The 14,851-nt window shown below is 42.5% G+C and overlaps 1 protein-coding gene across 1 annotated transcript in view; it reads left to right on the top strand.

Moving 5' to 3' along the window:
- Positions 1 to 267: 267 nt before the first annotated feature.
- The window catches only part of LOC139562784 (homeobox protein aristaless-like 4), a 21,311-nt gene continuing 6,727 nt past the window's right edge, over positions 268 to 14,851 (top strand). The window contains exons 1-2 of the mRNA XM_071380820.1: positions 268 to 941; positions 13,407 to 13,720. Of these exons, the coding sequence (XP_071236921.1) occupies positions 596 to 941; positions 13,407 to 13,720 (660 nt within the window). The 5' untranslated portion in view covers positions 268 to 595. The remainder of the gene's footprint in view (positions 942 to 13,406; positions 13,721 to 14,851) is intronic.

Here is a 14,851-nt window from a genome sequence, read left to right as displayed (position 1 = left end):
AATAGATAGGCAATATTGTCCTGTATGTGTCGAGATCCCAGTTGTCTAGAAGAAGTCCCCTCTTGACGAACCATTACGAATCAACCATAAAATTGCGCTCTCGCTGTTGCCCTTCACTTACAATTAGTTATATATTCATACCCTAATTACATTAATGTCATGTGTTAAGTCCCCCCACATATTTAAAAAAAAAATGGTTTTTCTTCTGAGGAAAGGTCTGACATCACCCATTCATTTTATCAACATAATCACTCCGGAGATGTCTTGACTTGAAGTCCGCACAGCTCTAGTGTATATCGGGGAGATCTGGGTTGCATCTTCTGAAGAAAGACGCATTTTTGTTACTCCTCTAAACCTTAAGGGGAGTTTTTAGCTTTTGGTCAGCGAGTGGTTCCTGGAAAACATCTGAATCGTTTTATAACCAAACACAGCTGCCGCGCCAGTGTATGTGTGTGTGCGTGACAGTGTGTATGTGTGTGTTCATCCGTATGTGGAAGAGGGAGAGAGAGTGAGGGTATCTGTTTGCTTCCCTTTCCAAAACGGAAAGAAAGAAAAAAGTTTGGTCGTCTTTTTCTCACAGTAACTTTTTTTAGGCATGAACGCCGAGACGTGCGTCTCATACTGCGATATGACATCCATGGATTCATATTATAGCCCCTCTCCACCGCAAGGTAGGGATCATCCGACGAACCCGTTTAGGACATTCCAAGCGAGTGACACCAAATACAGCCCCACTTTCCTGCCAAACAAAGGTCAGGCTTACGGAGAAAAGTCTCGGAGCCCATTCCAACAGGAGTGTCAGTCATTGGATGCCACCGCTGGGGAAGGCACCTTTAACAAATACCACCTCTTCATGCAGAGGTCTTCTTGCAAAACCCCCCCGGAAGGAGGCAAACTGCACCAAGAAAGCGGACACAACGGAGCGCTCATTCCCTGCTATGGTGAGTAAAACCACAGTTCTGCTTCGAACGAACGGAGATTTCCCGTGTCCCGTATTGTTTACTCTTATGGAAAAACCATATCAAATGACAACCGAAAGTGTGCTTGTGTTCTGTATACACTGCTCGGTGTAAATATCTGTTCACTTGACTGACTATGCCCCCAATTATGAGGGATGTTTTGCGTATTTTCTTCTTTAAGTTGGGAACGTTATGCATGTCTCCACATGCCTCGTAAACAGGTTCCTGTACGTTGAGAAATTCCTTCCAATAATCAGAACCGACGATAAAATCAAATAAATGGGTGAAGTAATCACGTCTGCTATCATTCCGGGTGTTAGGATAATATCACTAATCGCATATGAACTTTTGTCAATGCATGAGTCTTTACAAACTCAATGTGATGGACTTCACAACTTACTACCAGTATTACGGCCACAACTATCCCCTGTAACACAATTACGAAGAGGCATAACCTTCCGGACTATCACGTTTTCCCTTTGACGATTGAATTAAATTAGGCTATATTTAATGCGATAATCTGCATTACAATCCTTAATATTGAATCTGAATCGGACAATTGAATTAACACGTTTTCAAGCATGAAAAATTACCGAGCGTTGAATTTACTTTAATATGGGAAATAGTTTATCAGCGGACCAATATTATTATCCCTAGTCTCTTTAAATCTATAGGCTACATACTCAATATTGTCTCACGAGCAAAAGATGTTGAGGGAGTTTGCAAATGTTAAGAATCCATCGATGACATACACAACATACACATACACACACCACACCCACTCACACACACACACGTTTCGGCACCTATATGATATCAAGGTAAAGATAATCCGATTCTTATAGAAAATATTGCCCAAACTGATAGCCTATGGTGAATTGAAGTTGGTGACTAAAACAGCCTGATTTTTTGAACTGACAAAATAACACTGTAAAGGCCTCTAGCCTACAATAGCCTATGTGCACTCTGCAGAAACGTTGCGTTATCGTGACTTGGGTATTGGTGACCTTATAGATGTTTGTATGGCCATACAATAAAATATAACGGATCACAAGTTCTTAAACAATATTTGTTTATTTTACAATGAAATAAAACCTTTAACTTTGCAACTGGAAACCCACAGTTGCGATGCATTAAATTAATATGTAATGTGTAAAATACCTACATGCAATTCTTAATTCTTAATAAGAAATAATACCCTCTACTGATTTACCGAACTATATCTTCATGTTGAAGATATTCTGCAGAGGTCTAGCAAAGGGCACATCTTGAGCGCAGGAAGAATCCGCCCATGCTATAAATTTGACACAAATACCGCAGAATCCATCGCTTTCTCTAACCATCTGCGAGCAGCTTGTGGGTGAGATGAAAACCCACGGACATACAGCGGCTTCTCAGATGATCAACTGGAGGGAAGCAGCAAATACTGCGGTAAAAGCTTTATGGATCCTCTCTCAGGAGAGTGGCTACAAGTGCTAAGAATTTTTTTAGGAGTTATTACAAATTTCAAACGTGATTCATTTGTTGTTTTCGGTTGAGAAGTCAGTGACCGAAGCCAGATGATATTCGATACGTAGGCCATGAACCCTCAAGAAAATGGTTTACTTAAACAAGACTAAAGCAGTGCTAAAATTATAATAGAGGCAAAATATGCCTTAGACTTTCTGCCAAATAATTATGTCAGTCTCACGTTTCGAAGTCTCAATAAACCAATTGCTATTAATGTTTGAGTAGTTAGCTAATTTCTAAAACATGTTCATTCAATTTGGCCCAATTCTGTCTCAGGTTTAGGCTACATTTAGATCAAAAATGTCCAACGTTCCTTAATTTAAACGCACATTCTTCAAATGTTTTATTACGAAAGGTAAGAGCGCATAGACATTGATCGAACCACATGATAGTTTATTGAACGCTATAGGTAACATTAACTTTAATGTAGCGCAAGAATAAGTAAAAATCACCAATTTCAATAATCCTTAATTAATCATGCTCGAAAATCAACCAAACGCTCTGTGAGGGAAACTGAAGTATTTTTCCATTAATCTGTGTAATGTAGAACATTTAAATGTAATACCCATTACATCTGACTTATAACATAACAATAACATCCGTTTCCCGTTTTTCCGTATCAATAAATAGAAAAACTAAACCGACACTAAAGATGCATGCACAGTGAACGTATGGACACTGGACAGTGCTGCTAACACAAACAACATCCAAATTAAAATCAAATGCCAGATTACTGAAATTATAGAATTAAATTAGAATAGTTAACCATTTTCATCAATATACTGACTTTCGATTAAACGAAAGTACAGGCTTCACCAAACCTGGTAACGATTCACTATTACAGATATTCTAATGAATATCTAGTGAAAACGACAGGAGTTCTGTCCTTCGTGAAAATAAAAAAACGGGGACACAACCAAAGAGGATATAACGAGTTGAGATATCAATATAAAAGCGAAAGCACTGAATCACTCCTGTCAAAGAGAAGACATTGATCAATTGTCTGGTCTAGCGGGCCAACGTGAGAAAAAGTGCACATGAAGAAACTTTAGTTAAACTTTGCCATGCTGTTCTTACTATTGGCTAATGGCTACCATGCTGAGGATCAGGGTGATATTAATGAGGATAAAGATGATATTATTGTTGATGACTAGACTATCATCATCATCATCGTCATCATCGTCATCATCATCATCATAACAGTAATAATATTATTATTACATAATTAAGTATTTACAGCTGAGTTACGGAGGAGGGCTGGGCACTGAAAACATGCCACTAACGTGCCAGAATAGGATTTATGTAAACCTTAATGAAAGCACATAAACCAATCAGTCTTTCCTCGCTACATAATTAGTTTAAACGGGTGACGTAACATAGCATAGCCATCAATATAAGATTTAATGATGGTCTGCTGTGCAGATGTTATCGAATCTCTTTGGTTTAATCAAATAACTTTAGACAACAACACACGAACACCAGACACTTGCTTTGTCAAGAGTATGCGACTGATCGATCACTGCTGGGAATCTATGGGAATACGACTACTACTACTGATAATAATAATAATAATAATAACAATAATATTAATAATAGCTAAACAATAGTTTATGAGCATATTATGATGAATCAGAAGTCATTTACCGTATGCACATCTTTATTATTCAAAAAGCGACAAGTTGCCTATTATATAGTCATTATATAGCTTCTAAAATTTAGATCATTCTGAACAAGAAAATATTCACCTGAAATAAATGAGTAAATACTCTGATCCAAATTTGAACCCAAACGTGGTATGCCTATAACATTAAGGCTACAAGTTATTCAAATTAAACATAATATTCCCTTTTTCACATATTTCATTTCCAATCCTGTGTTACGGCCTTGCTTAACATTTGGTACGTAATGACTCACAGGAGAGGCGTGCGTAATATAGCGCTGAAAAGATCAGGCCAGCACATAAATCTGTAAAAGATTACGCTCGGCATATACAAAGTCAACTAATGAAAACGTATAGACACGGGCTGAAATTTGAATGATCGATGTGAAAGTGCGTTTGAATCACATAGACCTATACTAAAAAATCAAACACATTGTCACGCTTTCCTATCAACTCGGGGTCATATTTGTAATGGAATGCGTTAGTGTCCGGGGAAGAGTTTTGATGTTCTATAAACCTACCAGATCACATAGTCAATCACGAGATCTTACTTAGGGTCACGTTTTAAAGACCCTAAACCTGGTATAGGAAGCCTTATTGGTTTCGACCACAGGTATAAGTCATGGCAGGAAATTCAACGGAGACTTCGTGAGTTATTACTTCAATCAGGCTTAAGCAGGTAGGCTGAAATTCCTGGAGTCACAGTCTTTACAATATTTCCCACTAGACACCGCGGGGACCTTTGAACATAATACCAGCGCTGTTTTCGGGAGATTTCAAGGGAGTTTGTTTCTTTTTGCGTTCAGCTGAACTTGCCGGTGGCCTGGGGTCTACATAATGTCACACACTCGGTAGATGTAAAGAAAATGATTTCTGCTGTTAATCTCAAACAAACCGCTATAAATAATACTTAGCCTTATGATGCCTTCCTAATATATCTTATTAAAGCAATACGTGAGCCACTAAAAAAGAAAGTTTACACCAAAGGACATGTCTAATATTTTACAACGGATGACACATTCGAATTCAACAATATAAGACTATTTTCTTTCCATGATAAGACCACTCAATATTGTTATATGACCTTTCAAAACAAAGGGCCCAGTAAAATGTGATGTTCTATAGCAGGGTTTCCCAAACTTGGTCCTAGCCCCCCCCCCCCCCCTCTGGGAGCCTGTTTAGTTTTTTGTCCTAGCACTACACAGTTGATTTAAATAACCAAGTCATCATAAAGCTTTGGTTATTTGAATCAGCTGTGTAGTGCTAGTACAAAAAAACAAAACGTGCTCCCAGGGGAGGCCCAGGACCAAGTTTGAGAAACCCTGTTCTATGGTATCACAGGACCCTGGCTGGGTAGACCATGCACGTTTTTACAGTGGACGTCACCCTTACAGCAGCCTTGCCTGGCAACAGGTATGACTGACTCCTCAGACAGAGCGAACATTAAAGAGCAGGCAGGAAAGTCTCAGCACTACAGGAGACCTCCACCATTAATGTGACTCAGATGTACATCAGCACTTCCCCCAGTTATTTTCATACTTTCAAAGGCCAGCCCCTCGTAACCACAGGCCGTCCTTGCGTGTCCAAGAGGTGACTGGATTGTGTAACCTTGCTAAACAAGTGCCGCACAAAAATACACAACATGTCCCCAATACAATATTTGGTTATGGGGTGGGTCGCAAGAGACTGAAAGGATCAGGGAATGATTTTGTGGATGTTAACATTCTGTACTGTGCTTGCACATCTTTACGTACTGTAAGAGGAAGGAAACAAATACTTTGTACCTGCAACTAAGAAATGAGGCAAAGTGAAATGTAATGTTTCGTCAACCAAATTGTAAATGACAGCTTGAACCCTTTAGATTTTCCTACAGGTTTCTTATTCCACAATTGAATTATAGTAAAAACTGTTGCTCCAAAACAGTATAGGGTAACAAATGGCATGGTTTCAACCATTCCTCCATTCAAACCTCTTAAGATGAAACAATGGGACACTTTCTACGGCCCATCAGTCCAGTTACATTGAGGTTCTCTCAGGTCCAGCAGCCCTGGACCAACAGTATGCTACTTCAGGGACAACATATACAAGGTCTGTGCATTAGCAGTAGGGGAGAGCAGTCCCTTTCCTAGCCGGGTCTACATGCAGTGATAAAAGCTTGTAGACTCCACTGGACTCCAGGCTCCATTAACCACTCCTCTCCTCCAGGTAGTAGGATATTTAGGGCCTGGCTCTAAACATCTCAGGGAGAGTGGACAAAATTCAACCTGATAAAATCTGACAACAGGTGGCCTTTACATTGGGGGATTGTGTTTTTTTACATTAAAATATATAGTAGAATAGAATAAGATGGAATAATAGATCGTTTCTTGACTTGGTTTGACACACACAAACAATGCACATTGTCAGAGATAGCTATCCTTGGCTTCTCTGCCGTGTCAAGAGGGGTCAGAGTACTCACTGACAACGTAACCTCCAAACTAGGAACATCAATCTCTTTATATTTTTCTTGAAGCAACAGGAGTTTTCCTCTTATGGTGCTTGACCATCTTCCCTGAGGACAAGATACAGAGACCTTTAACTATGACTGACCTTTTTAGAAGAGCTGTACCCCAAAATTCTTCAGAGAGAATTGATCTAAAACCCAAAAGAATCCAAACAGAAACGTACATTATGTTTTCGCAACAATTGTAGTCAAGATCACTACTTACTTTAACATTCCAAGTGCTTTTCCAATGAACTATTCGTGAGCTATAAACGGAGAGAGGAAGCTCCTTTGTTGTGACATTACAAGCATTTGGTATATAGTTGTGGTTACAATATCGTGTTTTCACTCAAAGAGAGGGAGGATATAGGAGGTGTGAATAAACTGTCCTGTGAGATCCTTTCAATCTAGACTGAAGCCACCAACACCCCATCTGCTGCCCTTTCTCTCTCTACCGTCTTTAGTACAGCACAACCATTTGAGCCTTTCTTTCTGTCCGTCTGTGCTGATTGATATGAGCAGCGGGTAATAGAAACCAGCCATGGAAGTGCTGCGAAGCCTGGAGAACCAGGACACACTTCAGCAGGTTGCTGACATGACTAGAGGTGACAAGGACCTAGGATCATTTTACCAGTTAACTCGTATTTTGGCACAGCAATTTACATTAAGCTCAATCTGCCGGCTGGAGTGCGACAGGGCTACATTGAACCTCGTACTCCAGGCCTTCTCTCAGCCCGGCAGTCAGATCCTCTGCTGTGTAACTAAACCCCCCATAGTTGAGGCCCTCAGAAGATGCTTACTGATCAGACGTCCAGCACATAGAATATCTCAGAAGATTAGAGTCTGTAATATCACCTACTGCGTATACATTTTCTCAGACGTTATAGTACAGTAAAAAGTTAGCATGTCCATTGGCCTGGACAGTGGCACCCATTACAAGAACTGAAATTATAAGCATGTTGCTTTTTTCTATAAACTACCCATTGAATCACATTATTTCACATGGTGTTTCCTAATGACAGAGTACTATGTAAGTTCACATGGGAGCTGATGTAAATCATTTTAAGAAGCCTAGATGAAATTATATATTATTTCACAAGCAGATGATAATTTTTGCTTAGTTACAAGTGATTATCAATTTGGACCACGAAGGACAATCTAGTGCTCTTTCCACATTGTATTTACTTCCGTATAACAATGCTATTGTCAGAAGTGGAATCCACATTATGCTAAGAGGACAGTGACCAACCTGTCTTTTATTATGGCATTCCCGTGCACTCGTAAAATGGATGTTTGCTTCATTGTGGTTTTTAACATCACCCGAGAGATTCAGACCTCACTGGGAAAGGAGGAGGGAACATAACGTCAACTGTTAGATAAACTGAGAGGATCTCACATTAAGAAGCCTTCCCCTCTCAAGGGGTCTCCCTCTGCATTCATTCAAATAACCTCAAATCTATTGGAACATGAAGGCTTTCTTTCTTTTAGTCATTTCAGTACAGTACTGGTTAAAACCACAGCGTACGCAGTCAAATATTATTTTACATGAACTTTGCATTACACTGGGTATTATATCTCCAACACAACTTACAGTGTTGTTACAGTTATTACTGTGTATTTACATGGGTATAAGAGCAGGGGAAAGTGTTTCCAGATATGCTAATAAGTTGGTTTCAGAAAGACAAATAGAGCTTTGTTCCTTCATCTTATGTGTAATTGTCTAACACTGTCTTGACCTTGTTTTAGAGCTAGCCAAACTGTGGAAAAGGCACAGAGTAGACCCTAGCCCAGTCCCAGGCTAGTGGAGATCCTGCCATGCTCTGGGGCCTGAGAGAGACTCTCAGACAGATGAAGAACCTTGAAGAGAGAGGGGTGATTTATCAGTGTCTCAGGCTTTATGGATACGCTCCCATAGCAGTTGTTTTTTGGCGCAGCGTGTGCACTTCACAGCAGCCTGATGGGATGAATCATCCCTCTCACTGTTTGACTTCAAAGTGGACGCTTACCTATCAGATGCTCCCAAACTACCGTAGCTATAAGCTAGTCAGAGAAGTACTTATGGAACTGTTTCATCCGTTAGCTGAGGTTTTGTTTACGGCGTCAGGCATATGAGAGGGCAGCAGGGATATGAGAAAGGCATGGGCCTAGTGAGCACCAACTTAGGCTAACCTTGAACTGTTTCAATGACTGCAATTGACACCATAGCCTACTCATACTGCGGTGCTATTCGTAGTGGTGTCATGGTGCTCCTGACCAGGAACAAGATCGTTTAAGAAGGACTGGTTTATATGAACTGCTGAGACTCGACTCCATCTGCCTTTGGGTAGGCGATTAGCTCTGGTTTTGCAAATGGCCGTGTAGGCAGAGGGCTTGCTAATAAGGCTCTCCCCATGCTAATGCCTTGTGGTGACACACTCACAGGCTGCAATAAAATGGATCAATGTCTCTCACATCACTTTTCATTTGTCATGATGTAGGCATGACAAAGTTTACATCTCAACACACCAGTCAGTCTCTCCATCCACTACCTGTGTTAGTTAGTGTGTCTGTATGTAACAGCCTCACAGCCAGCGGAACGGGCCGGAAGAGAGGACTTCACAGAGATGGCGGGACTTCAGAGCACAAAGCTTCCCATTATGATTCAATCCATATTTTAAGAAGGGAAAACAAACCAAATTAGAGTTACAAATAAACGCTTAGCAGAGAAAACAGCTTACACAAATTTCCTCTGCACCCTGGGTCCAGTCAAAACAGGGATCTATCAAGCCTAGACTACACACACTTAATCACTTTTATTTATGTTTTCTAATATTTAGGGATATTTCTTTGGGTTTTGGAATATTTTACCATTAATCGCTCTCAGTCACCGCAGGGTGTCTAATTCATAGTGTTTCTTTTAAATGCTGTGAGCTGACCCTAGCCGTCCTTTTCAATAAAGAGGCTGGGGAGGCGCCCTGTCGCTTTACTGCCAGTTAAATTACACTTTGATGTTCCCCTCTCGTTTTTGACAGCGACTTAACGTCTGTCCCCAGTGAAGGTCTGACCCTTGCTAACTTTAAGGGGTCCAGCACGGATATCCAAGGGCAGGAACTATAGTAATTTACCCCTCATAGCAAAGCTGCTATGATGATCATATCTATTACTCTAACGTAAGCATCTTTTTTCTTATTTTGACATTTTCTGTGGACACAACTTTTTAAAAGACTTAGAGTGCAAAATATAAAATTACGTTTGAAGACATTTTTTTGTGGGGAAATGTAGACGCTATTAAAATGGGTTTACAAGACCCTGTGTTGCTCTGCAGGCAGGTGTGAATACTATTAGGGTTAAACTGCCAATTAGTTCTCTGGTTTAACCTCACCCATCTTCTCTCTCACCCACTGATGAACTCTGCTTTCAGACCCTCTTGGTTTCAGCTTGGTCAGATCTGGACTGATTTAGTAGAGTATTCTGTTTCCTTGACAGTGTAAAGAATAATATGAAGATTTCAGTTCTGAACTACCTTGTACTTGGACACAGCCACAGTTCTGTATCACATCTCATTATTTCTTACTTTAAACAAACATACAAATAGCATAAGACAGCAGTTATAATACTGGAAAGGAACAGGGAAGCTATTTCAATTTTAGATCACAGCAGTTGTACAGTCACTGTAGACTTGGTATGTCAGATCCCTAACAGGGTTGGGGCAGACAAAGAACAATGGGCTCCAGACGCGCCTCTCTCCGTCAGAGAACTGTAATTGGAACTGATGTGGAATCTTGGATCCAAAGTAAAAAATGAAAAAAATCTGTGAACACTGCTGTAGAGCAGATTCCTCTAAATGGGAAACACGCATGCTATGAGGTTTTAGCAGAAGGGACTGAGGAGTTTATTGTCTGCTTGCTTCCAAGTGTTGTATCAGGGATGCTGAGATCTAGGTCTGTATAACAGGTAAAAGGTGAAAATGAGAGGGGGGTTGTAACCACTGATAAATTACAGCAGCATGTCAGAACATATCCTGGCATAGAGACGTGTGTCTTTCCTTTAAACAGTATATAACATATCATACTTTCACTAAGCCAAAATATGATTGTGTAATCCGATCAGCTAAGGTGAAAGTGTCTGAGTATCAGTTATCTTCAGGAAAATCCACCATGATGCTAATTGGAAATGTCTGCCTGGCCAATCAGTGATCATGAAATGTAGTGAGGAATGCCACTCTGACATTGCTCATCCTAATATTCATACATTCCTTAATTCCATTCTTTTACTTTTAGGTTGTGTGTATTGTGTGTATTGTGTGTATTGTGTGTATTGTGAATTGTTAGATATTACTGCACTGTTGGAGCTAGAAACACAAGCATTTCGCTAGATCCGCAATAACATCTGCTAAACATGTGTATGTGACAAATACAATTTGATTTGATTTGATGATACTGTATTTCTGAAATACTTTAGTGATGACTACTTTTAGTGATGACTGATAAGCTCTTTACCTCCATAGGAGAGTTGGAGAAAATATTGCCTCTGCGATTTCAGAAGGACCTCTCCATGCCAATTACTCTCAGTGGGCTTCTTGCTACAGGCATATCTCCTTCTATCCGTCTTTTACTAACCCAACTCTGTTAACAGGAAGAAACAATTCAACATTAGCCTTTAATGGCTGTGTTCACTCAGGGCTCCCTCCACTGCATGGGTATCTTGACTGACATTATTTGCAGTAAGACTTTCTCATGTTCCTCATCCATATGACCCAGCCCCCGGAAGGGCCCACTGCTGTTCACCTTGGGCAGTGGAGAATGCCTTGCCTCGCAGCCACGGCCCAGCGAACGGATAACAAGCGGGAGATTGTCACAGTACCCTGCCCCTGCCAAAAACCATCAATGACACAGGGCATAAACAAGGGTCTTTGATCAGCTGCAGAGAGCCCTTGATTTCAAGCAGCCTGACAGCCTTGCCTTGTTGAGACCATCGGTGCAGGGCATATGATGAGGGAATAACTAGAAATGATTACGTTTTGGTAAATGCGTTGAGCTCGCTCGTCTCAGGCTTAACAGGATGTGTCAGTCCTGGGCAGGCATCAGGCAATGTGGGAGCCATTATACCCCTGGCCAGGGCCCGGGCCCCTGTCGATGCTGCCTGCCTGCCTGACAGTCCACAGTGACCAGGGTGCTTGGCAGCAGCCTGGAGAAGGCAAACTGACACAGCCAGAGAGAGTGAGCATGCTGCTGAGACGGCTCAAATCAGACCCTCACAATTATTTACCAACACCAGGAGTAATCTTTTTCCTCATATCCAACTCTGAGGGAAAAGCTCTAACTTATAGTATGACAATAACAGACAGAATGAGAGTTGGAGGTTTTGAGAATCAGACGGGTGAAACATAACAGTGCAACAGTGATTGGTATAAGTGAACAACTTAATTACAATATTATGGTAGGAAGAGAGGCTTTCCCTAAGTGTGGCCCCTGGAGTAAACAAATCCTACAGCACAAGGCTTCTATTTCTCATGGTGTCATTGACTGTTATGCGGCTCCCTTTACCCAAGTCCTTGAAAGGTGTGTAGGGCGGGGGACCGAGGGTGTGTGTATCATCAGATGAGCTATCAGGTCCCCTCACCTTGCAGCACATTACCCAACAAGGCTCTGTGTGGAGGGCCGGAGGGCATGCTGCCCTGCTGTGTTGAAAGCAGTACGCACACCAGAAGCTCACATGCACACCTACACCCCCTGGCTCTAACTTGACAAGGCTTTACCCCAGCCTCAGATAAGAAATGAGCACATCCCAACCCTGGGCTCCCTAAAATAACTCCCTGTCTCTTAGAGCTAAGCTAAACAGAGGGGAGCGTAGTGCCTGGACTCACCACTAGACCGAGCCAGAGGGGACGTCACCAAGCAGAGGGGTTGAGAAGCAGATGTGAGGTTTGGCTTGGACCCCAAACCATATTCTATACCCCCTTGAACAGCCTAGAGCCCAAGAGGGAGGGTTTGCAGTTCATGTGAGTGAGTATGACAACACATTGCCTTCCCAGGACCCTAAACAAACCCCTTAATAGAAGCCGTAATGGAGAGAGTTTAATGATCCACAGGCAGGGAGGGCAGTAAGGGCATAGAGGATTGGCACTGTAGTGGAATAATGAACGAACGGTACACTGGCACAAACAGCATCATGGGAATGTATGATCAGTAGGCTGACTGAGGTTTCACGGCTAGGCTGCTGTGTGTGTTTCCCCTCGCTACAAATTACCGTCCAGCAAATTGCCACTGACACTCTTGTTGCCGGGTTAGTTTGGTCGTGTTACTAAGTGAGCTTCAGCTTGCAGCCGCACCACAGACCACACCCGGCCCACGTGTCTGCGTTAAAGACCTGAGTTCCCCCAGCGTAAGACCTGACTCCAACCCCAACCATACTGAGAGAGAGAGAGAGAGAGCGAGAGAGACGTGAAAACCTGTAATTTTCTATTATTTTGCAATTACTGCCTGCCAGGGTGTCTGTTTCTATGATTTATGAGCAGCGGTATGGAGGGAGTGTTCTGGGAGTCACACAGCTTACACATACACTCCTAACCACACCATGAACCAGAGTCCAGACCTGGAACCAGCTGTCCAGGGAGCTTTCAAAGAACAACATGCTGCAAGAGTCATTTAATCCTTGTGCTAGTGCTATATAATACTGTAAACACAGTCTAAATGAGTTTTCTGTTGCACATCAGTCCCAAAACATAGGGTGTCAATAATAACCACATCCATAATAATTGAGCACAGTACGAGATATATTGTGTTCTAACACCTTCCTTCTCTCACCCTCTCTCCAGGTAAAGACAGCTCAGGACTGACAGACTCTGACCTGACCCCGAACTCTGACCTCTCTGGGATGGACGGCAGCTACCTGAGTGTGAAGGATCAAGGCGTGAAGGGCCCCTCGGACCGACCGGGCTCGGACATGGCCAGCCCCATGGACAAGGGCGAGGGTGAGAGCAACAAGGGCAAGAAGAGGCGTAACCGCACCACCTTCACCAGCTACCAACTGGAGGAGCTGGAGAAGGTCTTCCAGAAGACCCACTACCCAGATGTGTACGCCCGCGAGCAGCTGGCCCTCCGGACTGACCTGACTGAGGCCCGGGTACAGGTAAGACTGGCTCATCTGAGAGGAGCTCTACTGCTAACCGCTACTTACTCAGGTCCTGTGAAGATCTGGGACTTCAGTCTAGCAGTATCACCTTCATTACACATCAATAACAGTTATGATCACCGTTATAAACAGAAGCACAATTCGTAGAGTTCTATACTTGAGCATCCTTTACTTTAGGCCACGACTGGCCAAACAGGAACAAGGACCAACGCTATCTCGAATCAGGTGGCAGCTGTTAGTTATTGAGAGGACTTGAAGAAAAACCGGACCAAGCCAATGACTAGGAGATTGTGGATAGAACCACATTAATCCCTCAACATCTGTGGCTTTGGAGAGATAACGTCGCCAAGACACCAGGGTGAGAGTGAGATTTATCTGGTAATGTGGGAGTAGGGGCCAACGCAGGGCAGGAGGCCCCAAGGGGCTGAGGCTGGAGCTGGGCCTCATATGTTCACTGTCAAGAGAGCAGACTTTCATTCACCAATGAGGAGACTCGCTTGGTTCTGCTCAGCTCCACACCCTAGCCTGCACCTGAACCCCTGGACTTCTGAACCTCTGAACTGAGCTCTGTAAGTGGCTAACCAGGCCGGGGCTACAAACATACAACCTTTGACCTTTGATTTACATATAATCCGTCAATGACTACTGCCGCATTCCAGCATTGGTGGATAGCTGATGAGACTCCCCTCGTTCGGAACACAGACACAGACACGGACACACACACACACACACACACACGTGTGCACACGCAAAGTCTACCAAAAGCCCTTGGATTCATAGTGTTTTTCTTTCATTAACATCCTGTTCAGGAAGAATGTGTCCCTCCCGTGGTCTCGGGGGTAGGTGTGAAAACCTTCCCGAGTCTCTGGTAAGTTGTGAGGTTCGCAGCAGCCATCATGCACTATTCCATAGGAAACATGCCACGATATACAGTACAATACCAACACCAATATCTGTAAATTCAAACGTCATGTGAAAGTAGAGAGCAAGTGCTCTGTGAAAGAGTCTGAGGGATGAGATCAGGCTGGATCTTTATATGACATGTGCTGGCGCAGTGGCCAGAAACCCCTCAGAGTAAAACACAGGAAGTCCCTGAAGCCAGAGGGTTGTAATTCAGCCTAGAGCTCT

The sequence above is a fragment of the Salvelinus alpinus genome, chromosome 33 (genome assembly GCF_045679555.1).
Source record: "Salvelinus alpinus chromosome 33, SLU_Salpinus.1, whole genome shotgun sequence".
In the NCBI taxonomy this organism is placed as follows: Eukaryota; Metazoa; Chordata; class Actinopteri; order Salmoniformes; family Salmonidae; genus Salvelinus; species Salvelinus alpinus.
Note: the sequence above shows the minus strand (reverse complement) of the source record. Positions and strands in the feature narration are given on the sequence as shown.